At 39.3% G+C, this 20,334-nt stretch overlaps 1 protein-coding gene and 1 non-coding gene across 2 annotated transcripts; both read right to left on the minus strand.

Annotated features, from left to right (window-relative positions):
- Nucleotides 1–11,342: 11,342 nt before the first annotated feature.
- On the minus strand, nucleotides 11,343–18,053 carry LOC145406420 (uncharacterized). Its single transcript, XM_080277577.1, has 6 exons — nucleotides 17,969–18,053; nucleotides 16,553–16,870; nucleotides 15,400–15,642; nucleotides 13,500–13,799; nucleotides 12,528–12,627; nucleotides 11,343–11,493 (listed from the first exon to the last, which is right to left on the minus strand). Exons 1-6 carry the CDS (start codon nucleotides 18,051–18,053, stop codon nucleotides 11,343–11,345), a joined length of 1,197 nt encoding a protein of 398 aa, XP_080133703.1.
- On the minus strand, nucleotides 14,312–14,430 carry LOC145406536 (5S ribosomal RNA). The gene has a single exon (XR_013898559.1). It is a non-coding gene; the product is annotated as a 5S ribosomal RNA (ribosomal RNA).
- Nucleotides 18,054–20,334: the final 2,281 nt, after the last annotated feature.

The following is a 20,334-nucleotide window of genomic DNA, read 5'->3' on the forward strand; positions in this document are numbered from 1 at the left end:
TTGGGGGGAAGCAGCCTAGATATACTGACAGATAGATAGACATTTGCCGTTCCACATCCATCAAAAAATTACATACTTTACCATTGCTTTAAAGCCTGGGAAATCATGTTATATCAGTAGAATCTACAAACCAATCTTATTTTTATCAAACGTATTTTCTTCTTCCTTTCAGTGTTTGCCGAACGGTAAAGGATGCAAGGCCAGTGAATGCACTGCGATGGTAACCATCTCGCTAGGATTTCTCTTTCTCTTATTTAAATAAGTTGTCGGCTTACAGATTACACATGTTACAATTAACCCCTTGAATCAGGTAACGTATATATGCTTTTTCTACCTCCAAACAATTTCCTCAATAATAATAATGATGATAATAAATAATAATAATAATAATAATAATAATAATAATAATAATAATACCGTAAAAATAATAATAATAATAATAATAATAATAATAACCCTTTTGCAATATGATGCCTCTAACCAAAAAAAATAAATGTCTATGGGAACAAAAACAAAATGAAAAGCAAGTCACCGGATTGATAAGAACAGGTTAATTACAAACAAGAGTAAAACCATTCCAGGGTCAGGTATTAGACACGAGTAGTCCGTTTTCCTACAGGTTTTCGAGGTTTTTGTACTCCTAGTTTAAGCTTTATAGAAAATTAGATTGTTAGGTTAAGGAAGCATAAACTGTATGTCTAAGTAAGCAATGTTGTGTAATGTTTTCCATGCATTACAGTGCTGTACTGATATACGGCCGATAATGTTGTACAGTACAGTACTGTTTATATTCACATGAACATTATCTCATATAATGGACTAATATTTATCCCACATGGTGAAAATTAATAAAAAACTACATTAGGTACTAAGGTAAAGGTTTAACATTTAAGCCAATCAGTACGACGACGGCTATATTATTCTTGTTGTTGCTACATGTAGGCTACTGCTTCTGCCTAGACTAGCACAGGATTTAAGGAATTTTTAAGAAATTACCTCACTTTCCTCATATAATAAACTGTATTTATCGTTCTTAAACTTTGGCTGTCTGTTCAAACTTTACATACCAGTACTTTCATAACTACTGTATTTGATTATCCCCCTCCATACGACAGATTTCCCGTAAGCTCAATAAAATTTCATATCAGTGGCAAACATAAAATGTCATCGTATTGAAGAGGTACCGGAGGATCTTTTTTTAATCCTTCATAATGTCTGGGAATAAATAGGCAGATAATAAAAAATGATGGTCTGTCCTGAATGACAGGCTAGTTGGCTAATAAGGTAAAGATAATCGTTGTGAAGAGGTTAATGCTGTCTTTAATTGTTTTATGTATTCTTATAGATATTTTAACTGATGAGTATATTTTTCACTGTATAATTATTATTATTATATACTTAATTGGCGGCAGTAACCTTTGATATTATATATACGGTACAGGTATATACTGTGATCAGAAGCTTTAATCAGTCAAAAAACTCTATGCTTGCACAACAAATTTAGGATAAAAAAAAAAAAACAGTACCGGTATGTATAAAAGTCTTGTCACGAATGCAGCAACAATAAAACGTAATACAGTCCACAATAGTATCACTGACTCGAGGTGCTTAATGTGAAAGAATTATTTCCTTGATTTGTAGCGGCAATCAATCGAAAACCATACTTTTCCGAAGTAATGTTTAAAATTTGGGAATAATTTTTTGCTTGATTTTTTTTTTCAATAATTTTCTTTATCATCATTCATTCATTCATTGCCAGACGCCATGTATCCCAAACGGGGTGGCCAAGGGCTTAGAGTTAATTGTTTTACAGGGAGGGGCACTAATCCTCCACCAACCCCACTTGACACGTAGGGAGAACGTTATGCCAACAGCATCTGGTGTTCCCAGGCGGTCACCCATCCAAGTACTAAATTTTCTTTATGCCTACTACAAAGTAAAATACCGTAATGGTAAAGTGAGTTTCATCAGGTCCTTAGTTCAGAGGTGTAAATAATTTTCATCTTTAAAAAATCTTCTATTACCGGTATACCTGCTACAAAGGTAAAATAATGGAAGTTATATTAGTCTACAGCAGGGCTATTGATTTTGCGGTCCATGGGCCAAATTTGGCCCTTTAGTCGTTTGACAGACTCGGAAGAATGCAAATAAACAAATAAACACACAGTAAATTTTGCATTTTTCTTTTTTACGGTATTTACGTGCTTAGCATAAAATGTAAAAGCAAAAATTATAAATGAATTTTTCGTTTTGTTCTATGTATGTGTTTATACTGAGGAAAAATGGAGCTAAAACAAATGTATGGCCCTTCTATCAGAGTTTCACAATCCGGCCCTAATCCTGAATAGCCTTGAACAGCCTTGCATTACACCATTAGTTTCTGTTATGAAGCAAATCTGCCACCAGTGATATGAAGTATTTCCAGTCAGGAAAATATGCAGTAAAATACACATAAGTCGATCACCAATGTTGTGCAGTAACTGTAACAACTGCAGCATAGAATTTAAAAAATAAAATAAAATAAAATCTACCACCAATGTTCTCCAACTGGTGCGCCGCTGCAATGCAGTTTAAATCAAACCTGTGTAGCCTACAGTGCAATCAATGTCCCCTAGTACGTGCAGCTACTGATTTTATTATGCCAAATAAATGTACACACAGAAAAAAAAACTATCGTTACAGGGGGTTCCGATGTGTTTTATACTGAACAACCTGGCCGTCTCGCTAAGGTTGGTAAGCCTGACAGTGGGTGAGTTGCCAAATAGGACGAGGTAGAAATATGCATGGGAGAAGCAATGGATATAGCTTATAATAAATATGCAACAAACACACGCAGGGATACCAATGGAGGAGGCTGTTATCAAAAACCTTCACTTGTGTGTCATTTTATATCGCGCAGAAGGTGTAACGATAGTTTTTTTTTTTTTTTTTTGTACGTCCACAGTTTTGCAGTAGCCTAGCGGTAAAGTCGTCTCGAGTCGGACAATCGTTTCTCATCATTTATAGACAAATATGGGTAAAGTTAATAATGCAGCAAACAGAAAAATGTCTTGTACCTAAACACTGGTTACGTAAACAATATACACAACACCGATTTTTTCTTTTTTGCAAGGTCATGGTAATGTAATATTATTAAGGTCCTTGAACACATGGTATGGTAATAGTTCTTAATAACCATGTTAAACGAAACAACGAAAACAGTATCAATGATAAAATATAGAGGGTATAATAATAATGGCAAAGTACAAAACGAAAGACAAAAATAAACATTAATGGAGAAGAGGCTGCTCTCTGGGGGGGCAGTTTACACAAGTACTGGAAACACTGCAGAATATATATATATATATATATATATATATATATATATATATATATATATATATATATATATATAATTCAGTAAAAACGTCCAATTTTCTGAAGCTGAGAAAAAGCTCTTGACACCGAATCTTCAGCTTGAAAACTTATTATTCAGCTTGGGAAAGCCTAGTAAGTCATTAGTTAAGATGGTCTTTACAGAGCAAGAAACAATTAGCAACCTCTTCCCCACCTTCCGTATTGTCTGCAATATTATACTTGCATTAGGAATTCTTTCCGCTCAAGGTGACTGCAGAGGTGGGTGGAGGGGGGTTAGTCGAAGTCCACCAGTGATCCTCGTCGTCTATCATCAGAGTAGTCAGGGTACTTTTCGAACGCAGCACTTGCAGCTGGTAATCCCTCCTGTTGTGATGACTGCGCGAAAGTAGTCTGCCTTGCTGGGTGGGGCGATGTGGTTTATTAATGAGTAGGGTCTTCATGTCCTTGACTTTCTCTAGGGTTGTCCTTGACTTTCTCTAGGGGTCAAACGGATGGCGAGAGTGGCACTTCAAACAAGTTGAATGCCTTCCTGAGCCCCCCGCCTGCAAGGCGTAAGGCTAACTTCAAAGAGAGTGTATCATTACAGTCCCACCTCAAAGCAAAATCCTCCTTCCATGCAGCCATGCACATGGACTCTAGCGTTGGTGAGGTTCATTAATTTACAGGTTCTCTTTGTGACGTACTGTTGCATCACACCAAATTCCAAGAAATCAGCCTGTTGCATTTCTACCATCTTATACCCCTCTAGTATGGTATCCTTGACGAGGTTCACATAGTCGTGTTTGGTTTCGATGTTGGCATAGTCACGCAGCTTCTGTTCAATACTGCCAAACTGTCACACGGCATATGCACGGCCACAAGAAAGACATGTCTAATGGTGAAAAACAACTTTTCATGGGGCAGACGGAGACACCTTAGCACAAAATTTATGTTCTTGTTTTGACTGCTGCAATTATCTGACACATGGAAGAGAATTACCTCAGTATCAGGGTTATGGTTTTCTCTGATCCTCACACATCTACACTCCCCTCTTCCTACTCACTTCATCTCACACAAACGTAGCTGATTTCTTAGTTTTCAATTAAAACACTCCAAAATTAACAGTCCAGAGTTTACACTTATAAAACGTCACACTAGAGGACAACTTGCGGGCTGGGAAAGTTTGATGCAGATCATAGTGCATGTCAGTCACGTCGGTTGTAGCAAACGGTTTGCGCTAAATTAGTTTGCACATCCTGGCCCATTTTAGCTATGTGCGTGTGCTTATTAAGCTCCTCCTAGATATCAGTAACATAATCGGCCTTACCCTCTTGCTGATGTCTCCATGATCAGCCTTCATAAGGTCACACGTGCTGCATGTGTCCTATCTCACGTAAAAAACCGATATTAAATACCCTCCTAAAGACACTGTAACATTAACTTGGTTTCATTTTTTTCAACATCAGGAAATGCAGCCATTTACTGACGGTACAAAAGTACAAAGCACTCGTGCTGTATTCCGTGGTGAGGTACAATACTTTCGATGACGGGATTTTGCCCTTGTGTGATGGGATGACACTGTGGGTAACATTTTGATGTGGTCACGAACACATTTTGCTTTCTTAGTTTTAATATTACTTCTGGCTCATATACCTCCCGCGCTGGTCTGGTACAGGATACGTGCCAGTGGGGGTGAGCTTCTTCACAAGTCTGACACTCTTCTCACCGATGCCGAAAATAAAAAGGAAGGCTTTCTTGTACACTGGGTAGCCTACTCCTTATCATTCTACATAACTCGGTACACTTGGGTTTGATTGCGTGATGGTGCTTTCTCACCCTTGGGCTTCCGGGACCACGCAGTTTCACTGGCACAGGATGACCAAAAGTTTTCAAGTAAGCCGCCTGTTTCTCATGAGATCATCCTAGGGCCTAATAATCCTTGAATATATCCTTAATAATGAGCCTTGTCACCTTCCGAAAGCATCCATCTTTGCATTCGTCCAATTTTTCTTTTAGGTACATTCGATCAAAAAACTATCTTTACACAGGTGACCGATGTAATATTAAACGCTGTTGCTTATCGCGTTTTTTCTTCTGATAATATTTATGAATGAACTGTTTATTTCCTATACTGCAAAAGTTCCTTCTTCTTGTCGTGCTGATAACGGACGTGGCCAAGTGCATAAGGTACTGGAGTATGTTTTCATTTCGTTCACTTACACAATGTAAGATGCAAGGTTATAAAGATGGTTTTTCGGTCGAGTGTACAACCCTGCCATGATGAAGACTCACGTAAACTTGCCCTAAATCCCTTAACTTCTTTACCTTGTTCACCGTTCATTCGCTTTCCTCTCCACTCTCTACCTCACTGTCAGCACTAGGCACTACTAAGTCATCACTACCACTCATGATAATGAATAAACGTGCTGGTCACAGAAGCAACTGCACAGCAAACACACACAATTCGAGATCGTCCGCCACACTCAGCCACGCGCACGCAAGCAATCAAAACATAAAGGCAGGGAGCGAATCAGTGTTACCATATCACAGGAACGAAATTATGCTAAGATGTGCTAACTTAGCCCAAAATATGCCAAACGGAAATTTATTTTGTGCCAACTGTTTTCTAAATTGTCCATTACATGAGTATACATTTCTCTACTAAATTTTTAAATACATCTCTTTAATACATTTGAATGCACTGGCGATTCCAACTACTTTCGATCGTTGGAGGTAAATTGTGTTTATTATAAAGCTGCATTGTTCTGGTTTGCGGAAATACTGGAAAACATTGGTAACACTGTAGGTTAGTGGTTAGTTTCATACTGTACCTTAAAAAGGCTTATGTAGTTACTCTTGAACACTGGTGATAGCTTTGTTTGGTATTACACTTGATTACTGTGGTTTCATTTGCTGGGGAACTTTGGTCCTGCAGCTGGAACAACTGCTGAACTGGAAATAAGAAAATTTACCATCACTGTTCTCCAATGGCTGCAATCGCAGCTATATAGTACAAAGAGAAACTAATGTGCAATGATACCAGTTGCCAGTAATTGCAACCGCTGCTGTATACGAGCAGTATAAAACCAGTTTAGAAAAATACCAATTACCATCAGTAGTTGCAGGCATAGCACATATATATATATATATATATATATATATATATATATATATATATATATATATAGTAAGTATGTTTGTGTGTGTGTGTGTGTGTGTGTGTGTGTGTGTGTGGGCTTCAGTGGCTACAGTCACGGCTAGTGTCAAAAATGTATTGCAACACAGTTCTTTTAAATTTGAGGCAATCCCTATTATGCTGTTTAATAAGAAACAAGTCTGTCGCAAGTGATGTGATGCTGGGACAACACTGCTGTACGCTAGAATGAGAAATCTACCACCAAACATCTAATGTCTGCAAACCGCGGCAATATATTATAAAAACATCTATCACCCTATGTTGTCCAATGACTGCAACCTTTGTCGTACACTGTGACAACAAACTGATTTACAGTATTGCCAATCTTCTTTTGCAACAGCTACTGTTGAACATCACCAAGAAATACACAACAGAACTTCCCCGTGGCAGTAAAAACTCTTGTATATTATAAAAACAAGCAAATAAACCACCTGTTCTGTGATATCGTTCCAACCACAGATGTACTGTACACGTACAACGTGAACTAACAAATCTACCAGCAATATTCTCCAATGGCTAGACATATGCTACTGTATAATATAAAACCAATCATCAGTGCTACCAGTGTTCTCCAGCATCTATGACTACCTCTATTTTTTTATAATCGAGGGAAAAAATACACTATCAAGAGTTACCAGTTATATGCAGTCACAGCTGCACAGTATGATGGTCGTATCAAATAAACAAAATTTCTGCTGTAGCTTTAGCCACTGTTACACAATATATAAACCAACGAACACATGACGAAAGTTTTCCAGTAGCTGCGACAACTCCTGCATAATATAATAACATTCATAATCAATTGTTTGCAGTACATGCAACAGCTGCTGCATGGTACAATAACAAACAAATCTATCTCTGGTGCTGTGTACTAGCTGCACAAGTGCAGCCGAGTACATTAATAAACAAAATTATTCTACCATTAATGCTTACCAATAGTTGCAAAAACTACTGCAAAATGTAATAACAAACAATTTTACCCCACCGCCCTCCAGTGGCTACAGTTTTTCTAAACAGTATATCTATCTATCGATCTACTTATCTATAGTCAGACGCCCTAACCCTGTAAACTTCGTAAAGGGTGGCTACAAACACATCGCCTCCATGTCGCCCTGTCCCCCGCCATTTCGTTGCCCTCCCCCCAGCTTATAGCCCCCCCCCTCTCTGTATAAAACACAGTCTATGATGGCAGAACTAGTTCGCCTTACTGCCAGTGTTTTCCAGGAACTGCAACCTCTTCTACAAGGCATAAAAAAAATAAATGAATAACTGGTGTTGTGAGGTAGTTGCAGCCACAGCTATGCAGTATAAGAAACAAATCTAACAACAGTGATCTAACCTTTTGATCGATAGGTGTGGGGGTTTCAGAACTAGCCTTTCTAAGTGGTCTCGGAGGCTTCATACCACGTCTTCCAAAAGAGATTAATTTTCAACCTTACGTCTCTGCATTCTCTCTGCTGTTACTTTAAATCATATTAATACCGATACAGTTTGAATCACTGACTATACGATCCTAAAATGCAATGTTCAAAATAAATCGTTGAGGAACAGGTGCTACGAAGTCTCCTATGCTGCCTACAATACGGTCCCTGGTCTGAGCATAGCTGAAATTAACTGAGGAAAAGAACGGCCATAGATAAGTTCGAGTAATTCCTTTATCAGTGAAATTGCTGGTTCAGAGGTGTATAACAAAAACTGGTCATTTACGAATATGAAAGTGCTTCTTAAAACTGAAGGTAAATAACGATAGGAGATTTTTTTCAACCAGTCCCCTTTGGAAAGTAAGAATAGGACAAAGGATAAGTAAGTGCACTTTAAGAAAGCAAATGTTTATTGCAAGTAGATAAACCTAACTTACAAATAACACCAGCACAAAAATTCATAATAATAATCGTAGCCTATTAAATTCAGGTAACAGAAATATGGTGCTGGTACCAAAGCTGGACCTGCTTTTCATTCGTTAGAGAAAAAGAAAAAACATGAAAATCCTAGGTCATAATAATGATAAAAACAACGTTTATCTATATTCTGTAATATCCCCAATGATTATATACATTTTCAGTCTATAGTTACGAATATTGTTCCTAACGTGATATTAATATGCAAGAAAATAGTAGCCCACTGTTGTTTGGTCCGCATTTGGTAGGATAATGAAGATTACATTACATATATATATATATATATATATATATATATATATATATATATATATATATATATATATATATATATATATATATATATATATGATAAAAGCTCATGTATAATTCGTACATTCTTGAAACATGTAGGAAGACTGATGCTTAGCATGAAATTTTTTAAGTCGGTGACAAGAGGTAATGTCTTGGTTATGTTACTACAACTAAGCCTCCTAAGCTCACGAAAGTATACTGTACCTCCCATTGCTGTTTTGTATGCCGGTCCTGTAATCAAACAGCTTGTTCCAGCACTACTTGCTTATCTGCGTACGGTTGGTTAACATTCTCTTATGTTATCTGTGTAACCTGCGTCCCTAATGAAAAGACATATACATCATACAGAAGAATAATAAAACATAAAATACAAAATAAATAGCTAGAAAGAGGCTCTTGATAGCCTCATAAACCGACGAGATGAGTCTATAAAACTATGAGCAGTTAGTACTTATACTGAATAAACTTGTCACCATAACAGTTAACTAATTCCTCTTTTTGTCTGTCATTTTCATATTAACTTTGTGAAGTGTATGGGAGCTTTATGAGTGAAGATAAGCATACATACGAGTACTCTTATATACAAATTAAGCTTAGGAGAGTTTTACAGATGCGGTCCTGGGTAAGGATTCACAAACAAACCTAAGATAAACTCCCTTTCATAACTACGATGTGGATTTGCAGGAAGGACAAGCCGCATGCAGTCTCACCGTCTCTTGTTCCTCCTGCAAAAACAATTTCCAGGAATTTCTGTATATTTTCCCTTATAAACCCTTATCGTAACTACCATTTTATTTATAGGAAGGGCAAATCGAGTACAAATTTTTCCATCTCTTCAAGGTTTGAGAGCGGATTAATTGCATGTTCTTCCTAGTACCCCTCAAGCAGTAGTAAGCGGTATGGGACGCAGGTGATGTACTGTATGTTGCATCTTGTTGCTTGGGTAAATCCCTCTTGCAGCTGTTGTTTATCTTATCTGTGTTTAAGTAGTTTCTTCCCAATTCCTGAAAAGTAAAATATCATTAATTATATCTTATTCCCCCCAACCTCTCCCCTCCCCCTTTTTTTTTTTTTTTTTTACTTAACGTTGATGCAGCCATAGGAAGCTTAACTATGAGAATAATTTTTAAGTATTGTTATTACTTTACTTTCTTCTCTGCATCGAAAATATAAACTTAGCAAGTGCTCATATTACTCTTTAGATCTTGTTGCTATTTCTGTGACTATTTCATGTTCCTTGGCATGATATTTCTTCATAAGCACAATATAATCTTCATTTTATGAATTCCATTCAGAAGTAACAAGCACTTAAAAAACAAAAAAGAATCCATGAAAATTTCTAATTTTATAATTCGACTAACCTACTTCACAACAACAACAACAACAAAAATGAGGTTATGCCAAAATCTGTAAAGCTTTTAAAGATAGCACTCATGAATCACAACAAAGAACAATGGAAAACTACGAATTTTTATCAAAGACTTTTATTTGCCATACAGATCAGTTTAAAACTAGAGCGCTGAGAAGTATTACGGTGTCATTCTTGCCTTTTTTAACTCCATCGTCCAGAGAAGATCATATCGACTCTACTCTTGATGTCTCCTGGCAAACTCATTAAGCTCAAGATAGATTTTCTTTTTCTAATTTAGAGGGTTAGTTACAGCCCCCATTAGCCCTTCCAGTATCATAGGCCCTTAACATGGATAAAACAGTCTGGTGATAGAATGAGTAAATAAAAAATGCGTCATCGTACTGAGTGGGTAAATTGCAAGTAGCAGAGAAATATGCAGTATATTGCTTAGAGTGGGCAATGTAATACTCCACCAGACTGACCACCACAGAGAATATAATAATAATAATAATAATAATAATAATAATACCGGTAATAATAATGTTATAACAATAGTAATAATTTTTATTATTATTATTATTATCATTATTATTATTATTATTATCATTATTATTATTATTATCTTCACCAACGAAAGCTGGTGGTGGTTAATTATTCATCCCTGTTTGTCTGTTTGTCTAAGAAAATATCACCAGAAGTTCTGATGGAATTCAATGAAATTTTTGTGGGTATGTGAGTTATGGGCCAAGGAAGAGTTAAATGAATTTTGGTGGTGATTAATTTCGAGTCCAGGTTCAGGACTTTTTTTTTTTTTTTTTTTTTTTTTTGTCCACAAGATATCATTGATGAATTTCACTGAAATTTTGTGGATATGTGGGTTATGAGCCAAGGAAGAGTTTATTAAATTTCTGTGGTGATCTGAGTTGTCTAGTACTGGCGTTGGAGAAGGTATGTGCTCTCTGAGTGTGCTTAACTTGTTTCATAAGCTTTGTAGATTTATTTATCTTCCAACAGGAAGCAGGCCAGTTTACACCCTTCCTTCCACACCTACCTGTACTCCCCCACTCTAGCCCCACTGCCTGCAATTATTGTAATCTGGAATGGACTGTACTGTTGAAGGTGGCGGAGTTGAGTGGGAGAGTGTGGGCAAGTGTGAAAGAGTGTGAGTTGTGGCCAAGTCTAATTCTAATTTGGAACAGACTGTAGGTTAGAGATTAAATTACCATTCCACCTTTCGTCCTACACTGCCTCCTTGCTCACCTGGTAGCTAGGCCTCCACTCTCTCCTCCTCCTCCGGTGCTGGTGGGGGCTCGCTGGTGGGTGCTGCCTCATATTTGGTGCCTGCACCCGTCCTCACCTCACCACTCTCGGCTTTCATGCTCTTGCTCTTCCCCTTCCCCTTATTCTTCTTGTCTTTCCTGGATGAGGAGAAAAAGCTGATCAGAAAGAGGAATTGTTATATTTTTTAAAGCTGTGAGGACAAGGGTGTATGCCAGTCATTCACTTTCTGTCCGTCATTTTGGAGAGAAATGTGAACATAAGATGAGGTTAGCCTGCATGTTACGTTACAGAGCGCATAGGTGACGGTGGCAAGAAGCAACCATTTGTAACTGTAGTCAGGCATGTATTATTAACATCCAACTTTTTTCAGCTATTTTGAAGCCCACCACTCCCTTTCCCGGTTCTCGTTGTGTATGAATTTAACTATTGAGTGCATGGGTATTCTCCGAAGAAAACACGATATTTAAAGATCTTACGAAAACGAGAACCTTGCTGTTTTAGAAAGGACATGGTGGCAATTCCGTGCTGATACGCAGGTCGACCCTCATCCGTCCCCGCCCCCCCAACAAGAAAAAAGTGCATGATCGGCAATGGACTCAGACTTACTCGGCCCATGGCAGATTCGGATCAGAGTCGCCCATGACTGATTCGGACTAGATTCAGCCCTCATCGTTAGCTGATTCTGCCCATATTTCTGGCTAATCTAGACCACTATGTTTCTCTCTCTCTCTCTCTCTCTCTAATCCTGTGCTTTTCTGGTACTAATTACCTTTCTTACGTGACGTCTTGGATATTTTCTTCGCGGATAAGAACCAGGTAGCCTACTATGTTACCTGGCGGTAAAGTAGACTTAGTTTCTTGTTATAGATATTATTTTTATGGATTCATCATAAGTATAGTACCTATAACTTTTCATCCCTTCACTACGATGACATTTAGTTCTTGCTACCCATGCGATTTTATTGAGCTTATGGGAGACAGATATGAATTTCTTAAACCCCTTCACAGCAATATCTCGCTTAGTCTGGATAATTCTCCCTCTCTCTCTCTCTCTCTCTCTCTCTCTCTCTCTCTCTCTCTCTCTCTCATATATATATATATATATATATATATATATATATATATATATATATATATATATATATACACACAGTGTACTGTACATACTCACACGAAGAAAACAATGATGGCTACGATGACAGCTATCAGACAGATGCCTCCCACCACACTGCCCACGATCAGATCGGTGTTGTCGTTCTTAGGATGGGAATCTAAACACGAGAAAGTTAAATTTTCGCCTATTGGCTGCACGAGGGTTAACACAGCAAACAAACACTATTTTCTGTGTTGCAAGTCTAAGAAGGTTTTAGATTTATGGCTATCAACTAAACGAGTCATTACAGCATACAAAAGATTTTTGCCAAGTCTCAGTGTAAGAAGGAAAAGGCTTAAAGTAATAATTCTGGACTGCAAGAGGACCATTACAGCAGACAACTGATTACTGCAAAATTCCAGTATAAGAAAGTTTAGATTTACAGCTATCAGTTGCACGATGGTCAGTTAAACAGACAGCCAGTTTTTAAGTCCCAGTCTAAGAAGAAATAAAAAAAGGCTTAGGTTTCTGCCAATGGACTGCCAGGTCACTAAGACAAACAGGCGATGTACAGGCCGGCATTCTGTTCGGAGATGGAGGTTCCCTAGTACCTCTCCCTTTCTGTTTATTTCTGCACAAATCAAGTTATTTTTTTTTCTTATGGTCTATATCTATGATCCATGTCAGAACTGAAGAGACAGAAATAACATACAGGAGCACAGCAAGGTGCAGTATGTAAAATAAATTACTAGAGAAGAAATGCCAGAAAACTTCCTAAGCCGACGAAACTGCAACCCACTCCCATGTCTCCCTTATTGGCCTTCCTGTGGACCTGTACACAACACATACCTCATTTATTGACTTCCCTATTGACACCACCTTCCTCGTTTACTAACCTCTCTACGAACAACACCTGTATCCCTTATTGACCTCCCTATGGACAACACCTGCGACCTTTAGTAGCCCGTCTACGAACTCCTGCCTCCCTATTTGACCTTTCTGTGGCCAACACCTACATTCTTTATTGGTTTCCCTGTAGACAGCACTCACCAGCAATATACAGAGTCAGTCTGGACTCATTCACATAGCCTTCGTGATCAATGGCCACCACCAGGACCATGGCTTCCTTTACGTCTTCGGTGGCTTGCAGGCTCTGGTGACACACTACTTCCGGGCCGGCCCTCAGCGTTGACACTTCCACCAGGCAGTGGTACTCTTTAGGGGAGAACACTTGGCGCGGGTCCTGTGGGTTGTACACAACGGCTTCTATCTTGGCAGGTATGGAACGCAGGCTGATGCTTACTGTCAGGTTGTTGTCTGAGATCTTCAGCCTCGGCTCTTCCTCAATTTCTGTAATACACAAATGATCACATGTACGCTTGCCACATATAATCGCTTGATATTGTTGTTGCGCCAATTTCGTCTATATGGGAACCCGGTGAACTGCGGGGTGAAGTTGTCCTTCTCCTGCAGTCCACCATCATCCTCTTTTCTTGGGATAGGATTGGGGATGAAGGAAGTCTGTATAATCGTATAAACGGGCAGCGAAGCTGCTTGAATGTACCTTCCTGGTTATGTTCGTGTCACTGAATAAAGGCGTCCCTCTCCAGCACCATATCCATGCTTACATACATTCATTTGTGTGTGTGTGTGTGTAAGTCAGTGCTATTACAGAGCTGGAGATCCATGCCTAACTCAGTAGAGATTATTCTACACTCTGAACATATCTAGTAAGATGAAGGTTATTCATTCATTCATTACCAGACGTCATGTATCCCAGACGGGATGGCCAAGGGCTTAGCGTTAATTGTTTTACAGGGAGGGGCACTAATCCTCCACCAACCCCACTTGACACGTAGGGATCCCAACAGCATCTGGTGTTCCCAGGCGGTCACCCATCCAAGTACTAACCAGACCCAACGTTGCTTAACTTCGCTGATCGGACGAGAAGCGGTGTACTCAACGTGGTATGGCCGTTATATTAAATATTGCGAGGATTCGAACCAGCGCTAGCAACTACGTGAGTACAGCAGCTTACCGAGCGAGCCATTTAGGTTTATGACGTCTGTAAAGAGTGATTTTTTTTTTCTGTGTGTGTGTGTGTGTGTGTGTGTGTGTGTGTGTGTGTGTGTGTGTGTGTGTGTGTGTGTGTGTGCGCGCGTGCGTGCGTGCGTGCGCGTGCGCGCCAAATGATCAGATACCTGCTGTTAAAGTACTGCAGCATACATTACCATAATTTGAGACACGAATTTCATTCTCTGTTAGGCAAGGAATGAGTTTTGAGTAAATGACCTACTGTAATATTCTCCATCGTAACAGGTTAAATTTACCTTTCATACATTTTCAATATGAATGCAGCAATATTAACTTTTTCCTTCATGGTATGTCGGTCTTGCATGCTGCTGTTGTCAAGTATAGTGAGGTAGACCCTTCGTGTAAGTAACAACAGCAATTTATTCTTTCTCTCTGATGAATAAGCAACAAACATCTAATACAGCAACATCAAAAATTGACCTGGTGCCGTTCCCGCCAAATAGAACGAGGACACCTAGCTTAGATGTGCGGTGGTAGGGTCCTCATCTCATCTGGTAACGGTGGCATGTCGTCATGGATCTTTACCTAGTGGTTCACAATGATGTGAGTGCAGTGTCATCCAGTATTTCGAAACGTAAAGATTCGTTTAACATGGTTTGTATACATGCCTACCGGAATTGTATAATATTGCATAACACATGTAGCGAGATATGGGTAGGGGAAAAACTTACAAATATACACAGTACACCTTTCAGTTATTGGTTCATTTGTTCTTTGAAGTGTGATTTTCAAGGGTGAATTAATTACGTGCTGCTCATTTGACATGACTAAGTTATATATATATATATATATATATATATATATATATATATATATATATATATATATAATAGAGAGAAAGAGAGAGCGAGAGAACCTTGGAAGTGAGTGATGACTTCGTCGCACTGCTTCACGCTTGATCCATCCCTGGGCGTGGGGGTGTCCTGACAGCGTGAGATGTTGCGTGGGATGCTTCCCTCCATGAAGTAACAGGGCGCATCATCACTCCTGCACACCTTTGCCCCTACCCACACCTCCGCCAGGCTACCCGGCCATACCCTCAGCGAAGACAGGGATGGATCGTAGGGGCCACCTACCCACGCCAGCCGGGAGTTCATCACTATCAGGGATAGGGTATTGTTAGAGTCATTGGTGCCGTGGCAGATCAGGGGCTTGCTGTAGTTCTTTCACCTTAACTTGGCCCAGATTCTCGTCCTTTTGCACCATATTTCCCTTAACTTAGTGGCAAAAAGACAGAGCTATGGCTTTACATCCCTTCCATGGCACCTTTCCGTAAGTAGCATCATATTCTAGTGTTAATCTCCTGTAATAACTCAACTCCAAGATAGAGAAAGCAATTTTAGAACAAGTTAGAGTAAAAGGAGCATAACATTATAAGCATATGGACTGTATTCTATCACACCTTAACATTCTCTTGTTTTTTTATATCATTTTAATATCGACATAATTTCCAGTAGAGACATACAAGAGGTTAATTTAGTGTTATGCAGAATAAATCGCTTAGGAAATCTTTAAAGACACTTAGAATAATTCCAAATGACTGAAATTCATTTATAAATTTGTCAAAGGCGCCTTATATCAACCCGACCATGGAAGTACCATTTATATCACCATGAAAGTATCGTTTATATCATCAAGGAAGTGCCGTTTATATCACCATGAAAATATCGTTTATATCACCATGGAAGTATCGTTTATATCACCATGAAAGTACCGTTTATATCAACATGAAAGTACCGTTTATATCAACATGAAAGTACCGTTTATATCAACATGAAAGTACCGTTTATATCAACATGAAAGTACCGTTTATATCAACATGAAAGTATCGTTTATATCAACATGAAAGTATCGTTTATATCAACATGAAAGTATCGTTTATATCAACATGAAAGTATCGGTTATATCAACATGAAAGTATCGTTTATATCAACATGAAAGTATCGTTTATATCAACCCGGCCATGAAAGTATCCCATGGTCGCCTACAGTCAAATGCGCCTCACATACCATGGGTGTCAATTGGAGTGTAAGCCATGGCCACACGTCCATTATTGCGATCCAAACCCTCCACAAATACACCCGTCACATTGGTCAGGTCCGCCTCGAACTCCATCTCCGTCTGCCTTGGGTCGAGGGAGGGGATGGTGCTCATGTAAGAGACGGAGGAGTTGGTGAAGGTGGTGAGGCTCCACTCGGCCAGGTTGGGGATTGAGGTGTGGTTGGCCAAAAGGACCCTCACATTGTGCTCGTGGCCACTGGGAGACGATTCACGCTGCACTTTTCTGATCTCGAGAATCCTCAGCCCAACGTATTCCCCGGAGTCATCTGTGGAGGAGGTTCTATGAAGTGATGCATGGGGGAAGTTCGGTGAAGGGATGCGTGGAAGAGGTTCCGTGTGGAGATGTGTGGAGGAAATTAGATGAAGGAAGGATCATTAGGTTCCAACTCAGGAGGTTCTAAGTCAGGCGAGGAAAATGATCAAGTATGCACATGATTATTTTTCTCCTCTGAAAATTATTAGATTCAGGCCAGGGTCTGAGTGGGGTAAAATAAGCGAATGATATAGCCTACTAATGGCTGTATTCAAAAGATCTCAACTAGGGGCTGATTAGAATGGAAAAAGTTAAGAAAAATGGTCAGGTTCGGGTGAAGTAAAAACGATGAAGGAGAGTTGTCAAGTAGAGGCTTGGGCGTTGAATGGAGTTAAACAGGCGAAGGAAAGTATAGCCATCTTCAAGACAGAGGCTGATTGCATAGGACTGGTGAAAGACATTAAGCTCAAGATGATCCTATAAGTTGGTGGAGTGAATCAGGTGAAAAATACTATAGGTAGGTCTTGTTTGGAATCGAGAAGAGGAAAAAAAAAAGTGAATAAGGATGGTTAGGCTCAAGTGAAGTTGCATATCAAAGCCTGGAGTAATGTTTTTTTCTTTTTTGGGGGGAGGGGGGAACTTTTCTTGCCAGTTACATGTTAGATTGAACTGAGGGGTGAGTAGCGTAAAAAAAAAGTGAGAGAAAAGGTTATATTCAAATCGGGAGTTAAAATGACGCAAAATAAGTGAAAGACATGACCAGAATTATGTTAGACTGGTAGCGTAAAATAGGCGAGGAGTATTGTGGTGAAGTTCATGCTGCTGTGCAAAAGGTGAATATTGTGGTTCCTTTAGTACCCTTGAACCACAGTATCTTATTTTCGTTTTATTTCAGCTTAATATAAAAAGATTTCAACCCAGCCACATTATGTCATTTTCGTTTTACTCCATCCTAATAGAGACAGATCCCAACCTTCCTCCTCCCACCTATGCAGAGAGAGAGAGAGAGAGTGGTAAGTAGTGTTTGACCAAGATACAGTAGAAATCACCTGAAAGCAGTACGATCAAAATTTAACATCAAACTAATAATAGGAGTTACGAGGCTACTTACACGCCCTCATGAACGAATCGTGATCCTCAGCCATAGCGAAGGTGACGCAGAGGAGAAGAGCCAGCACCACACGACACGACGCCATCTTTGATGACCTTGTGGACCTGTGAAGAAGAAGGGTCAGATGTAGAAGAAGGAGGAGGAGGAGGAGGAGAAGAAGAAAGAAGATTCATGCCTACCGACTAACTAATGAACCTGTGGAGAGAGAGAGAGAGAGAGAGAGAGAGAGAGAGAGAGAGAGAGAGAGAGAGCAGGGCGGTGGCTGTTCTGCTGATAAGGTGTAATTGTGATACCGGTGAACAAAGAGCAGACTCTATGACCACACACGGTCGATTGTTTTGCCGGTGATTGTGAAAGGCTGAATGATTGATTTGTTTACTGGGACTTATTGATTGATTTATCGGGTGACTGTGTAGTAGTAGTAGTAGTAGTAGTAGTAGTAGTGTAGGTGGTGGTGGTGGTATTATTATTATTATTATTATTATTATTATTACTATCATTATTAACATAATCATCATTATCATCATCATTTCTTCACTCAACCTACCGGCATAAGCGAAATGGTCTGCTTCCTTAGATCACGCAGTTCTTCTATCACAAGAGATGTCGGAACACACCCTTACATATCACCACTTGGTCGCTAACACGGTACCATAAAGAACTGATGCATGCTAATACCACCCCATTCGAGACTGGTGTGATGGTATTAACGACTGGGTGTTATACCACGTCGGTGTGCTCTCCGGATGATTACAGTCTATTTACTTGGCTTTGGTTCCAGCCGTGAGATTAGTTCCGACCGTGAGATTAGTTTCAACCGTGAGTTGATTTTTGGTCTAGGGATTAATTCCGACCTTAAGATTAGTTCTGTCCGTAAGATTAGTTCCTGCCGTGAGATTAGTTCTGAGAAGGGCCAATGCTGTTCATTTTAACTAGGCGCAGAATTCCCGTTTCCCCACCTCTAAAACTGACCTATAGCAGAGATTGATACTAGAATATGATGCCAGTCTGGTGTAAGTTATAGCCTATTAAAGAGTCACAATATTGTCTAAATGAAAGAACTGTACTTAAGTGGAGACAAAGTTTATCAGAGAGAAAGAGAGAGAGAGAGAGAGAGAGAGAGAGAGAGAGAGAGAGAGAGAGAGAGAGAGAGAGATTATTGTTCGATTAGAGAGAGGGAATGTTGACAAGTGCATTAATCAGAAACTTCTCCTATCTGATAAAAATGCTCACATCACCAGGAAACTGAGCACGATGTCCTACCTGAGCGTTAGTAACCGGGAGCTAATGCATTCCAAGGTTTATCTCTCGGCTTTACATGTCATCACTTGGGCACTAATAACGCTGTAACACTGATAATGCTTGGAAAAATCCCTGGAATTAGAAAAGGTGTGTGTGTGTGTGTGTGTGTGTGTGTGTGCGTGTGTGTGCTTTAAGACATCAGAGAGCCTTATGGAAATACTTTAGATCCTATACTACATTCTCTGCAATAGTGGAGATTCGAACTTATGACCGTTCACTTCAGTTCATTCCTTCATCCACTCGGCCACCACCTCCTCCTCGATGTTTGTAGTATGTTATGTTGTGTAGCCGCGCGGTCATAGTACTGAGCTCGTAGTCCTCATACCTTAAGTTATACTCAAGGGAATATTTATTTTTTCATATACAGTACCTAGATTTAGTACTCGTCCATAAGGCCACCGACATGCTGTAAAACTACTCTCTCAATCTCACTGCATCGCACTCCATGATAATCCCCCCTCCCAAGAGATCTAGTAAGCAAGTAGTACCCAAGATGGCGGCATGTGGTGGTGTGTAATAATTCCTTCTGTTGGCATATCACGAAAATACAGTTTATCCCAGCCGGTTCCATAACACCGATACACAGAATATAACACCGGCACACAGCGTCAACATAAATAAATAAATAAGTAAATGAATAAATAAATATATACGGTTTTACCAAGCACAGGCGAGCAAAACCCTAAGAAGCTACATATTTATGATGCTGCTTTACGTACCGAAGAAATATTTCTGATCCATATCATGTGTGCTCTTCAGTTTCCTGAGTACCGTGCAAGTTCTGTGACTGAAAGGTGCATATGAAAACAGTCTTTACAGTCGACCGAAAAAGTACTAATGCACCTTCCGGACAAAACTGTCGGACAAAACAGATGACTAATACTGCATAAGTGGACGTAAATTCCACGTTAGTAACCATGCATGCTACTTCTGAAGATGCAGTATATTAATTTTGTCTCATATCCATAAGAAATATTTTACTATATGCACATTTCTTAAATTAATATCCATGGAACATTACGAACTGTGTTGATCATTTGGAATATCATCGGATCCCTCCTGAT

Source organism: Coenobita brevimanus, chromosome 70 (assembly GCF_032717465.1).
Source record: "Coenobita brevimanus isolate Jiangsu-jjx chromosome 70, ASM3271746v2, whole genome shotgun sequence".
Classification (NCBI taxonomy): Eukaryota; Metazoa; Arthropoda; class Malacostraca; order Decapoda; family Coenobitidae; genus Coenobita; species Coenobita brevimanus.

Coding starts and splice junctions, on each gene's coding strand:
- LOC145406420 (XM_080277577.1), bottom strand. CDS start 18,053: ATGGCGTCGTGTCGTGTGGTGCTGGCTCTTCTCCTCTGCGTCACCTTC. Junction 16,871..17,968: donor CGATTCGTTCATGAGGGCGT/GTAAGTAGCCTC, acceptor CCTCCTCCACAG/ATGACTCCGGGGAATACGTT. Junction 12,628..13,499: donor ACTGACTCTGTATATTGCTG/GTGAGTGCTGTC, acceptor TCTCGTGTTTAG/ATTCCCATCCTAAGAACGAC.